Source organism: Pelobates fuscus, chromosome 6 (genome assembly GCF_036172605.1).
Source record: "Pelobates fuscus isolate aPelFus1 chromosome 6, aPelFus1.pri, whole genome shotgun sequence".
NCBI lineage: Eukaryota > Metazoa > Chordata > Amphibia > Anura > Pelobatidae > Pelobates > Pelobates fuscus.
In genome coordinates, this window is record NC_086322.1 from 59,563,786 (window position 1) to 59,577,974 (window position 14,189).

General features: G+C 37.3%; 1 protein-coding gene across 1 annotated transcript in view; it reads right to left on the reverse strand.

Annotated features, from left to right (window-relative positions):
• Positions 1–1,327: 1,327 nt before the first annotated feature.
• MAN2B2 (mannosidase alpha class 2B member 2) overlaps positions 1,328–14,189 on the reverse strand; it is a 41,926-nt gene continuing 29,064 nt past the window's right edge. The window contains exons 11-19 of the mRNA XM_063457749.1: positions 13,546–13,814; positions 11,308–11,499; positions 10,204–10,456; positions 8,682–8,792; positions 7,734–7,926; positions 6,788–6,928; positions 3,420–3,532; positions 2,834–2,951; positions 1,328–2,196 (exon numbers count right to left, since the gene is read on the reverse strand). Of these exons, the coding sequence (XP_063313819.1) occupies positions 2,090–2,196; positions 2,834–2,951; positions 3,420–3,532; positions 6,788–6,928; positions 7,734–7,926; positions 8,682–8,792; positions 10,204–10,456; positions 11,308–11,499; positions 13,546–13,814 (1,497 nt within the window). The 3' untranslated portion in view covers positions 1,328–2,089. The remainder of the gene's footprint in view (positions 2,197–2,833; positions 2,952–3,419; positions 3,533–6,787; positions 6,929–7,733; positions 7,927–8,681; positions 8,793–10,203; positions 10,457–11,307; positions 11,500–13,545; positions 13,815–14,189) is intronic.

Consider the following 14,189-nt stretch of genomic DNA (forward strand, 5'->3'; position numbering starts at 1 on the left):
AGGGTTAAAATCCCCTTACTGTACTAACCCGTTTCCAGCATCGATTTCCCTCAGCAATGGGTTGGCGCTCCGCTCCCCTTCAATGTCACCAGACTGGGAGGTGCACTAATGCGCATGCGCAGCGAGTGCCGTAACACATTAGGCCTTTCCTATAGGAAAGGATTGCTGCAATGCTTTCCTATGGAGCTTTTCTAGACGTTAAATGTCCTCATGCAGAGTGTAAGGACGTCAAGCGACCAAAAGTTGCTTAGCTAGCAGGAAGTGCGTCTAATGGCTGTCTGATTGACAGCCACTAGAGGCATTCTTAACCCTGCAGTGTAATTATTGCAGTTTCTCAGAAACTTTGTAACTTTGAAGGGATAAGGGTACAGAGACAGAGCATTATTGTCCTTTTAATGAGAAGTGTTTGCAAGGTAGGTGTCCTCAATTGAAACAAAACTGCTCTGTAGGAAATCTTAGTAACCACTATAGAATTCAAAATGTACTTATGACATTGCAGTTTACAAAGCTTAAAGCCATTATTTTATTGTTAAACCTATATCTAGCATAGCCATGAAACCTCAGCATGCAATAAAGGCAATATAATTTCACCAGCTTTTTGAATATATTTAAAAAGCATGGCTCTCCCACAACAAAGGATAAAATTAGACCAAATAGCAATAGAATAACATAATTTAGGGAGCCCTCCAGCCCAATAAAATGTAGCCTTCCCTTCTGATCTTAATACTTATGAGGCCAGAGGATTAACAATCCCCTATTCCTCCACTCACTACAAATAAATAGGACCAGAGCATTCCCAGTAACCACGTCCAAAATGCTTAACTTCCCACTCCACTGGCTAGTAGTCTCCAAGCCTATAGCTACCGAAAAACCCCAATTCCAATCCCCCATATCAGACTGAAGACTGGGCATGTTATTTTGCAGGTAATATCCCATGTCCACTTCAGTGGAATCCTTATGAAATTATTAGAATAGATAGACAGTCTGACAGCCAGAAGCAGGTGTGAAAACTGCAAAATGGAAACCGTGCCACTTCTCAGAACCCACACAGAGTACAACCGCAATGTTGCAGGGACAGCATCTATGCAACAAAATAAAATAATTTAATTAAGATTAAGAGATTTGGGTTTTAAAGTGTTATACTTGAAGTTCACCTGTGGGTCCTACACTGATCAGCAGATATTATCACTAAATATTTTACCATCAGCTCTTTTGCCAGGCAGGAACATTCTGTTGGGTTTCAACTTCACTTCTTTATTAGTAACAAAAGTATAAATCACCATCTAATGCTGTAGGCGTTGATTCCCAGTGAAGAGTACAAAATTAGTAGAAAAGTTAAATAGTTTATTAATGTACAAATTTAAAATTCAGAACATGTACAGTCAAATTAAGAGTCATTTTGTTTTGTGCACCATGATAAACCTATCCACTTCAAACTATTTTTGGTTCAATTGGTATTTTTGGTACCAAAATTCTCAAGATTAAACGCCCAGAAAGGACAGCCAACAAATTAACAGTAGAGACCAACATTTAATTCAAAAATCTCAATTTCCAAATCCCTTATGTAAACACTGATAAAGATGTGATGCCTGATAAACAGTGATTCCTTACTGATCTCCGATAAGGAATGGTATTTCACTATTATATTTATAAAACATATTACACTGCTTCCCATACAAATTTACACCAAAATAAGCTATTTAAGCTTTTTCATAGAATTTGATATTAGTGTATACATCTGTAAAAAATTATAATTCCTTCTAAAAATATTACAATAATTTGGCCTATTTTCCACAGGTTTGTTATCATCATTGTCAATATATACATACAGGATTATATTCTTATATAATGTTCCACTGACAGCCATGATGTTTAACCCGCTTTGTTAAAGCTGCATGAATTCGATAACGTGCATAGTGTTGACCACTGTATGTGGTTCTTTAGCTTCTTTACACCAGTATGGCGCATGCATTTCTGGTTGTACATTTCCTAGAATATATCCATGCAGCTACAGTCACCATACAGTGCTGACAAAATATAATCTTCAAGATGAAAAAAAAAAAATCTTAAATTTGTATCCGGAAACCAGTTAAGTTTTCTTCGACATTGTTTCAAAATAAACAAATAGAGTTTTTATCTCTTTGGGCTGTATATTGATGGTAAAGTTTCCGGTCCTATTGCCATAAGGGAGATGATCTGTGAAATAAACACGCAAACACATAGAATGTGTGAATAGCAGCATAGTGAACATTCTAATTTTATACATTAGTATTTGTTTTACAAGCAAAATAGCGTGCATCACATGGTGACTTGGTGAAAAAGCCACAAGTTGCAGTTATAAAAGGAGGCACAAATATCTGTTTCTGTGGTTTAGGCCAATGTAATGCAACCTTTTCTCTTATCCAACAGTAGACATAAGCCTCATATTTAACATATATAGCTAGCATGCATTGCTCTTGATAAGGCAGCCTTATGCATGGTCACAGACAAGTGTATAGCAACACAAAATGGTAAAGATAAATATTAACATCACAACTTTTTTCTATACAAGACAATCTCCTATTTGTATTTTCTGCTGATTTGTTACATTATTTTCCATTAAGTCATCAAAAATGTAAAACATTTTGTGTCAGTATGTGTCCGTTACTAATATTTTTACAATATTATGCTTCATAAGAACAAAGACAATGCTAAATGTGGAGCAATCAGCAAGAACAAGCATTTTTTTTTCTATGGAGAGAGCTAGAAATTTAGATAGCACATTTCCACATTCAGTCAGTCAATCTATATGCTTATATTATTAATGTATTTTAATTTCTCCCTTTTAGCTTACCTTTATTTCTTCGTTGTTTGGATTTCCATTTCCACCGCTTCATGGTACTTAAATCCCAGGTTCCGGTGAGAGACCGTTCCTCTAATAGCACCACTTTACCCAATACTTTTAGTAGAGACTGTTAAGAAAAAAACAAATCTTTAAATAAAAAAAATAAAAAATAAGAAAAAGTATTTATTGACATTTGCATAAAACGTATAGTTTTCTTAAAAATCCACCATCACATTTCAAAGGCTTCCAGGTGGTATTAGGTGGAGATACCCAAGGCATATATTCTGATCAGGCAAAACAGTAAAACCACCTGCCTAAAATCACATAGGTCCCCCTCATGCCTATCAAAATTGCTCTGATGCATTGAGGCATATTTTTCCTGCTTCCAACACATGAAATTCAAGAACTGACTGTTCACTTACAGCCCAATATATCCCACCCCTTGACAGGCGTTGTTGTAAAAATAATAGTCAGTGTTATTCACTCCACCAGTCAGTGGTTTTAATTTTGTAGCAGATAGGTGTATGTTGGTAGTAAATAAATATAAATGTAATATTATATATACACACACAGTCATACAATACACTGTACATACCTGTATGTTTACAGACACCGGCTTGGAAAGGACTGGATCTTCATCGGATTCATATAAATGTTGTAGCCGTAAAAGCACACGTTGGAAATCCGGATCAGCTGTATCTCTCTTTCCTAAGATACAAACATTTTGAAGTAAAAGATAAAGCAGAAACTGAGGGCCATTATGTCATTAAATACATCAATAGATAATGTCAAACAAATGACATTAGCATTGTCAAGTTTCAGTTCTGCAAAACCCTAATAGGTTGCATAGTGGAACTGAAATAAAGCTTCCTAACTTCACCCACGGCTGCGTTACCGAATGAAGTAGAGTTCTTTTCATCTGAGCTCTGACAGTACTTCTTGGCACTGCTGCTACTCTTAAATACAGTCTGTTACATAACACAATCTTTTCAACATATGTCCATCACTCTGCTAGCTTTGCTCTTCTATGCCTGCTCACCTACACCTAGATTATTAAGCTCACAATAAACATTATACATTGCTATACTGTGATCAAATGTAGAAGCCCATTCCTAACTATATACACAAACGTCAGGCCTCCTAGTGATGTCCAAGATTAACTGGGATCCGATGTTAATGGCTAGATTCTCTTTAAAAGAGATAAGCACATTTGTATTAAACGGAGTATCGCATGGATATCTATGGAAGGTTTTCTATTCACTTACCAGGAGTTACATTTATGACTTGTCGTAGAATCTAGCTGTAAATTAATTATACCCTCAATGATGATTATCATTGGATGAATTAATGATAACAGCAAGTCGTTCCTATTAATACTTCTACTTCTCTCTCAAAATCATCATCAGCTTCTAATTAGAGCCATTAATTTCCTCTCCCAAATCAAATGATCATCACATTTTCAGAGTAGCATTTTATTTATTTCTAAGGAATGATGGAATGATTATGATATTTCCCAAACTTCAGAAGTAGGGGTAGACAATATTTTTTTTTTAAATTGCACATGGTTTTAATTTCTATAAGACACCAGAAGCAAAGCATTTGGTGTCTGTCTCTAGACATAGATCACCATCTTTCACGAGAATATTTAGCGAGTTGTCACATTGTATAGTTGTCAGGATTGCAATGGATGACGATGGCAGACTGCATTTTAGCACTGCTTGGGTTAAAGGACCACTCTAGGCACCCAGACCACTTCAGCTTAGTGCCAGGTCCAGCTAGGGTTAACCCATTTTTTTTATAAACATAGCAGTTTCAGAGAAACTGCTATGTTTATAAATGGGTTAAGCCTTCCCCCAAATCCTCTAGTGGCTGTCTCATTGACAGCCGCTAGAGGCGCTTGCGTGATTCTCACTGTGAGAGCACGCAAGCGTCCATAGGAAAGCATTGTAAATGCTTTCCTATGCGACCGGCTGAATGCGCGCGCAGCTCTTGCCGTGCGTGCGCATTCAGCCGACGGAACGGAACGGAGGAGGATCGGAGGCAGAGAGCTCCCCGCCCAGCGCTGGAAAAAGGTAAATTTTACCCCTTTTCCCCTTTCCAGAGCCAGGCGGGAGGGGGACCCTGAGGGTGGGGGCACCCTCAGGGCACTATAGTGCCAGGAAAACGAGTGTTTTCCTGGCACTAAAGTGGTCCTTTAAGGCTACATTCTTCAGGCATACTGAAGGTCAGCTAAGAAATAATAAAAAAAGTAAACTCTATAAAGACTAACAGCTTAAACTAGAAAATGCAATAAGAAGGCAATTGGAATGGACAAATTAGAAGCAAATCATTTGAAGAGCTGAAAAGAAAGAACTGAGTGTAGTCAGGTGTAAGTCATGTTCTCAGACATCTGAAATACTTGATAATGGATAAGCAAGCCAAGTCAAGAATAAAAGACATACGGATGAGATGGTTATAGACTAGTTCAGGTCTATAGACAGGCATCTATAGACAAGGAAAGCCAAGGCAGAACTGAAACCAAATCAGTCACAAATAAACCAGCTAGCAAGTAGCAAGAGCCTTTCAGCTCATGAGGAGATTCGATCGGGGGAAGCCAGATATTCTCAGTACAAGTCCACCCACAATACAAAGGCTAGCAAAAGAACCTGTGGGACAATTGACTGATCTTGAATAGTAATCCATGAAAAATATATTTCTATAGAACGCAATGGAACTTTAGAATAGATAATGTGAGGTGTAGGTAGAACGCACAGCAGTGCAATTGTTCAATTTCTTAGTCACGAATATGAGCTTACAAAAAGAGAAGCAAGACTCACAGAATGAGTTAATGGCACAGTTATAATACAAAATGATATGCGACTTCCTGTTTTGATTATTTAAGTAAATACATAACAATGCCAGCATCTGTTATTCCATACCTGTGGCTTGAGGGCTGATAGAATCTCTGCAAATGTGATGCTGCACTCATTTCCACAGCAAAACAAACACGAGTTTTACTCCCCAACAAACCGGTTGCATTAGGGTCATTAGGAAACAAACTCAAATTAACTGCTGCACTAAAACTGTTCACTAGGAATGAACTATGCATTCATCAGGAAAAAATCTGGGAAGTTGGTGCAAGATGTGCTTTAAAAAGAAGGTCTAGTGGTTCATTTTTTTTTTTTTTTTGAGAAATTACAATTGCTGCCCTTTTTATTAAAGGGAAACTCCAGTGCCAGGAAAACAATCCGGCACTGCAGGTCCCCTCTCCCTCCCACCCCCCAATCCCCGGTTGCTGAAGGGGTGAAAATCCTTCAGTAGCTTAGCTGAGGCAGCGACGAGTTGGCACCCAGACCACTCCAATGGGCAGAAGTGGTCTGGGTGCCTAGAGTGTCCCTTTAATATATGACACTATATATATATATATATATATATATATATATACATACATACATACACACACACACACACAGACATACACACACAGACACACACACACTGTTCTGTGTCTTTTTAAGGAAAAATATAGTATAAGGAATGCAAAACTGTATTCGTAATGCTGTAGTGTCTCTATTTATTTAGGTCCCCCCGCCATATATATATAATAAGGTCCCTTTAGTAAACAACACAATATGCTGGTATTTATGTTACTGTGTAACAAAGCATATGGTGCAAATGGTGTGCAAGGGTTCATTTGCACAGCCCAATTTTTACTTAAGAGGCTATAGTGTAAGCAGCAACATTCCAAGTTACAGAACTTTATCAATTCACATGCCCACCTTGCTTTGTCGTCTGATAACTTAATGAGGTTCATGCCGAATACCACTGTATGGAGTCACCAGTTCCTTTTCTATCTTGAAATAAATTGATGTAAACACCCAACACATCTACAATACCCACACTTTTTATACTATGATGACGTTTTCCGGTTATAGGTAGATATGAATTTAGTATTGAAAAAGAAATGTGCCGTGTTATTCTAACCTTTCTGTACATTCTCAATGTGTTCTGTGTGATTTGAGGAGTATTTCCAGCCTGGGATACTCAGAAGCTGAAGATGAAGATTAGGAGGTAAATTGATTGAATCTTCAGAGGTACTGTTGAACCTGTCTGATGGCTCGCTTCCTGTCAAATACAAAAACATGGTCCACACAAGCAAATCAATCTAAAGTCACACTCCACTGCCCTCCCCTCCACCAAAAAACACTATTTAGTAGATAAACCACCAATAAAAACATGCATGGATTTAATTATATATTTTTTCGTTGTGGGTATATCTAAAAACAACTTGCAAAAGATCACTCGTCTGAAGCCTTGCAAGCCCTTTCCTTCTTCCCCATCCCAGACTTTCTGTGGCTGTCCAATAACAGACTTCCCAATGTAGCTCAATGAGAAGTCTTTGCAAGGTGGGTGCTCTGAGCAATAGGCTGCTTCTTGAGTTTAGCTCCACTAAGCTGTACAGCAAAGCTGATTGACAGCAAATTTCTAATAGTGCCATTGTCTATTGAACTCTGCACTGTTCATGAAATTTAATAAAGAGGACACACTCTTTACACATACAGCACTTCAGCAAGCTTAAGAGCTTAAGTGCTATAGGTGGTTGGAGTGTTCCTTTCAATTCTAGAATGGTCTTGTGGGCAGTCTATTGGAGGATAGCAGAGATTAAATTCTATACATCAGTGGCAACATATAGACCTCAAATGCCTTACCACCATTGTATTGCACACACAGTCTAATTACCCCCGTAGCTTGATCTTGACTAGGAAACTTCAACTTTTAACAGATACCAAAAAGCCAAGCTGAAAAAATTGGCAAGTTGGAATTTTTTTCCAGTTTGGATATTTTGTTTACTTAAGTTCCTGACAATTCCCAGTTCAGGGAGTTTTACCGATAGCTTACATTAAACCGTAAGATTGATATAAAATATTACCTATTAATGGGCTATATATCACCAGTGGTTTACGTTCCAGAGCCAGGCCAACTCTCTGATACAATGAACCCATCTCAGCCTTGCTCCCCATCATCAGCCAGACAGTGGGATGAACCACAGAGGTGTCGTTTAAAGTAAGATTGTAATTAAGGTCCCATTCCAAATTATTCCATAGCCTTCTGTGTAGCATGATCTAAGACATTAATGGAAATACAAAGCCATAATGAATGAGAGACTGAATGATTCAATGGGGAAACAGCATTGTTAACAGCTGGAAAGCTTTTCAATTGGAGCATGAAAAGAAAATGTCAAATTCTCAAAATTCTAAAGTTTTTTCATGAGCTATTTCAAGAAATTTGTGTTAACGCTTCATGTATGAGAATTAATAGCAATAGACCTCCGTGTGATGAAATCACTCCAGTGTATCGGGGTACATAGATACTCTGTTACATTTTAGCTCCTGGGCACTTATTTCTTTAAGATTTTTCTATTTTATTTATTAAAGCAGAATTATAAGTTATTTCCTCAACCCAATAATGCAACCAACGTGCTTACTGGGATGAGTAGCACAACAGAAGTAATAAATCTCTGCAACACTTGTGTGTCCAGATCACAATCATCTCCTCAACATATACTCCGGGCACACTCATGCCACAGAAACGTCCTATAAGAGCATGCGTGCTTCAGCATTCCCTCTGCAATTAAGTGCCCACGCAAACAGTCCTACTGGAGATAAAACGGTTTGCATGGTGCATTCTGGCTGTTCTGGGACAGTCAGTTATATTATGGAAATTAAAATAAGAAAAACAAATAAATTCTAGATTTTACATTGCCCAGGACATACTTGAAAATTAGAGAAATCTCAATGTATCCTTCACTGTAAAATATTTTAGAAATAAATAAATAGCCACCAGGATGCGCAAATATTTTAACAGCTTGCTTAAATACCTCTACTTGACCACTGTCCAAACTGGCAACTCCATGCGCTCTTTCAGCTAGAAATACGAGTCGAGTACTGTTATCTTCTACATATGCTGAACGGACCATTGGATAATAATTCTATGATAATACAAAGTTACACATACATTAGTTGAAGATATTGAATTTTGCATAAACTAATACAAATACATTGTACACTTCAAGTAGTCACCTGTGCTGTATTTTTTTTAAATATAATTACAGGGACACTTAAGGCACCCAGACCACTTCATCTAATTGAAGTGGTCTGATTGCAGTGTCCCTGTTCTCTTTAAGAGAAACTGCAATGTTTACATGTTAAGACAACTTCTCGAGGCTGTCTTCTAGACGCCTATGCTTCCTTGACTCTTTGCATGATGATGTCTAACATCTTCAAATTCCCCATAAGAAAGCACAAATCCAATGCTTTCCTATGGGGAAGCTGCAATACGTGTGCAGCAAGCACTGCGCATGCACATTCGGTTGCCTCATTGGTGGGAGGAGGAGACCTACTCAGTGCTGGGGGAACCTCAGTGCTCAGAAGAGGCAAGTCTTAAAGGGTTTTTCCTTTTTTGCTTCAACCAGATAATGAGCTTTTGCAGACTTGAACATAAACAGGGGAACATTGCAGATAATTGTGTCCTGAACGTATTATAAAAACACAGAGAAACTCAAAATATACAAAGACGACACTAATAATGACACTGAGGGTTTCTGAAAGAGGCAATATTTTCCACTAACACATCAATGTCATGTATCTTTCATATTACATGATTCTTAAAAAACATAAAAAACTTTTTTTTTATGTAGGTTTTCTTCCATAGCTGCACACCCACAGTTGCCTGGGCTCCTTTCAAGGCTGAAGATCCTGCTTGACCACAGGTGTCGCTCTTCACTTGCCTATAAGCCTTTCAATTAGCTGGAGCAGAGTGAGCCTGTGTGTCTCTCTCCCCAGCACCTCACCTGGTATATTAGTAAGAGGACAGCAACAGAATCATGACAACAGCTGCAGATAGGCAGGAATGAAGAACTGCAAATCATCAAAAGCCATGGTCATAGGCATATCACTCCTACCAATCTCAGGCAGCCTGTAACACATATGTACTGTTGCTGAACCACGATTTTGCAAGTCACAGCGTGAATGGTGGTTTTTAATATGGAGTTCTGAAAATCGTGATCTGCATATTAATATTTTTTTTACCATATTGTATTTGTATTGCAGATTCTAACAAATTTTTTTTTTTCTGGACTTGCAAAGAGAGGTTGTCATAGTGAAACCCACCAGTGGCCAAAGTTACATGTAATACCCAGCACAAAACCTATTTGCGAGAAGTCATTTCATTTTAATTGCAGACTTACTCACAAACCCATGCCTCCCACACATCAGTCTTTAGAAGGTACATTCATTCTTTTAGACCAACATCTCTCTCTATTGCTTTTCTACCCTCTTTTCTGAGAGCTTCCCTGAGTAGTGAGTAGTGGCAAGGCATCAAATAGTTTATATATTTCCTACCATAGGTACTGAGTTGTCAGAATAGGTTTTAAACTCCCTCATTTGCATTTGAAATCCATTGTTGTCCGTGAAAATTCTCTTGTTTGTTTCCATATCTGTGCTTGTTCTTAAAATTGACTCCCGATTAATCTGCAAAGGCCCAACTCGGTATTGCTGCTCAATACGTCGACAGAGTGGCATCTTGTCATAGCCGTCTGGGACATTGTAGAGCCTTGAAAATATTGCATAACGGTAACCTTCTGCATCAAGGTTGCTAAGGTGACACAAAGAATTTTTTTAAAAAAAGGACCATTGAAAGACTGAATCTGTTTCATATAATTAAATCATTTCAAAATCTGTAACAGCAAAATATTAAATTCTTAAAATTAAAGTCTTGCAACAATTTTTGTCCTTCCCACCAAGAATCTAAAAAAAATGAATTCTAAAAAAAAAAAAAAAAAACATTCTGAAATGACTAGAAATAAGAAAAATATTGCATTACATTGTTCATATTTGATCATTATTGTCTACAAATGAAATTCGACACACAAATTAATTCAGTACAGATGTAAGCCCTTTTCTAAATAACTGAACTGACAGTTGTAGCACTGTTTAGTGTTCTTCCCATCCATAAATCACAAACCAACATCTTTCTTCTGTTTATGGACTTCAATGTTTATGGTATTCAATGCCACACTTAGACACAAATTATTGATGGACTCAAGGAATTCTAAAATACATTGTATATTTCAGACAAACTGGCAGCATACCTATGTCAGGGTGAAAGATTGTGGCAAACGTTAAATCTAACCAACAAAAGTTATAGTATTCGTGGTAGGAGAAAACTGACACAACAACATATCAATGTTATATATTATTAAGTTATTAATTAGTTATTTTTACTTTGACACTGTTAGCAATGGTGCTAACAAATGTATGGGGCCTTCCAAGCAAGGTTTGTTAAGGTTTGTTAAGTAGATACTGCATGGCTCGTAATAAATGTAAATACAAAACAGATATGCATTCAAATACAGGAAGGATTGGTATCATTGATAAAATATTTAGAAAAAGGCATTTCCATTACTGAAATCATGGTTACAATCGTGAAGTCAGAAAGAGCATTACCTGTAAAAATACTGCCTGATTTCCGTAACCAACTGCCCAAACACAATTTCTAGCCCAACAGTGTTTGCAACAGGGACAGCATGTTCACGTGAAGCAAATAAGTAGTTGTCTGAAATAGGCCCCACGTCGACGTTTCCATTAGCATGGTACTCGAGAAATTCTTGGGTCATTCGGACAGTGTGATTTCGCTCTCTGAACAGGAGTAAATAAGAAGTTCAAGCAAGTTATAGCATATTCATTATACCAACGACTGTTCCACAAGAGCGTGTTCTATATGACTTTTCTACAGTGAGCTCGGAATTAAAAAAGCTCATGCAAACAAACAGCCAAACGTGTCTGAAAGCTTTTTTTTTTTTCTTTTTTTTTGTCACACCCGTTTAAAATAATATTAATAGCATACCCCTGTACATTGATTCTTATGTGCAGCTTCTTGTTCCTGACGACTGCTCTTCAAGGCACTAAATGACCTGCTTGACCTGGTCCCATAAAAGATTAGGAAGCAAATGACAACAGTCATTCTAGAGCAAGTAGGTTGTGGTGTTCTAAAAACGGATGAATGGGTCGGCCTGAAAAAAAGATTTTGTAATTTTTGCCGACCCCTGAAAGTCATGCCCAAAGCAAATGTCTCGTCAGCCTCGTGCAAATACAGCGCCGTTTAGAATAATGTTTGAGCTATACCAGTAGTAGCAAGTCGGCTGGGGTGTGTTATCAAACAAGCAGGCCTAAAAAAAAGTGGGCAAAATAATAAAATTACCTAAACACTTAACTACATAATTAACAAAGCCCTCCCTCCTTATGATTTGGGCTTACTTGTACCTTGACTGATACAGCAACTGTTACATATTAGCAAACTTCCCAGGTTGTTAGGAAGATAAATCATGAACTTAAAGATACAATTAATTGGTGACATTGGGCAAAAATTATATTGTACCCCAGTGTGGAATGTCGAAAAATGGATAACCATAACTGAAACAGAAAATCGTTAGTGAAAACAACTGTACAACACCCAGGTATGGGCTATCCAGTGTTATGCCAAGCAGCAAAGCAATTAAGCCAAGTGGCAATGAGAGGCTCTATGAGTTAGGAAAGTATGCAACCGAGAATTGTGTCGGGGTGCTGGCCTCTCGGTGACGATTAAAGAGATTAAAGATAGATTTCCCGTGACAAGCGAGACCCTAACTGCTTTGCCAAGAAGGCAGAGATGCAAGGCACTAGCTTTGATTTTGGATGAGGAGCAAAATGCCTCCGTAGTGGAGGATGGGAGTTGGCCTCCTTAGATTAAGTGTGGTCATTCCACACGATACTCGTGAAGAGGTGAGGGGTTGTTTGTCACAGCTGTGACGCAATTCCTATTATTTTTTTTATTTTAATGGATTCATAAGAAGGCGAACTTCATCTGGATTTGGATCACTCTATTTTATTAACTATGCTGTTAATAGAGGACTCTTATTTTCTAAAAACACATTTTAGATTGTGTCATAATTGCACAAAGATTTTATAATTTTTATTTCTTAATAAATCAAAGAAACATAATGCGAGCAATAACTCATACCCATAAGCCTAAAGCTAACCCTAAGCTTTACTGTAAGTTTAACGTAATGATGAGAAGGGTCAAAATGATAATAATTGGAACAAAACTATGGTCAAAATGACAACAATCAGATAAGAGTTTAAACAATTCTGATTTGACATAAGCAATACCGCAATCAAAATGATGACCTCGAGTTTATGGCGCTCGCAAAGATTTTCACTCAAGTTTATGCAGATATGATAATAACGAGCATTAAAACAAAATAAATAAAGTTTCCATAAGTAACGTGGTTGAACTTTTTAACATGTGTTCAATGGCTTGAATTTGACATTGAGCACCAGCCCAGAAGCTTGTTTTGCAAATATCACAACTACAGTTGCAAATTGTCGATGGGTCTGATGGGTTCTTGGGTCATCTTAGACCAATAATTATAGACTCGGCTATCAGAAAAGTATTTCTAACTTTTGTGCTGGTGCACTTTTAAAATTCTAAAGACAGGGTTTGTTTTAAAGGAATAATCTGTATTAATCAATTTGACAGTTAATGGGTACTATTCATGACAATACAACTTGATCTTAAACGATAGAGAATCAAATTTCATATCTTCATCGTGCTTGCAGAATTATACTTATTTTTTTTTTTTATATATATATACAGATGTCAAGTGTATTTACAGTTTTATAAATCTAGGGAGGAATAGAATGTACCTGTCTGTTATAGCATCAATTAAATTTGTGGCTTGGTCAATCCACACAGTGTAACATTCATTCATTACAGGTTTCACTTGGCCTTTGTTGTTTTTAGATCTGTTGTTAATTTGTTTCCTGGGAAATTTTATCAGTCTTCCATCGACAATGGTGTTCTTCTCAGAATTGGCATTTCCAAAATATATACAATATTTCCCATAACTGAGGCCGCCGAGAGTAACTAGTATGTGCAGATCAAAAGCATAGATTGATGCAGTGGAATTTTGGATCTGGAGTTAAATAGGAGAAGTCTATAATTAAACTTTGTAAATGTGACCAAATGCGGCATTCATGCATTTTACATTAAACATGTTCGTTCACTAAATCTGACAGTAGGGAAAACAAATAGGAAAAATTCAAACTTAAGATCAAAATGCACCAATGTAACATGGCGATAGGATGAATCGTCACAGCTTTTATTTTCTAAAAACACATTTATGTTTAAAAGGAACATCATATTCAATCTAAGAGGCAATTTCTCACGGAATAAAAACATGAATTTGTCTCGGAAAACACGGCAGAATGAGCTATTGTGTACGTTAATGTATTTCTACCTCAGACGAGTGTAGGTCAATTAATTTCCTGCTGCATTTCAAGTAACTAAA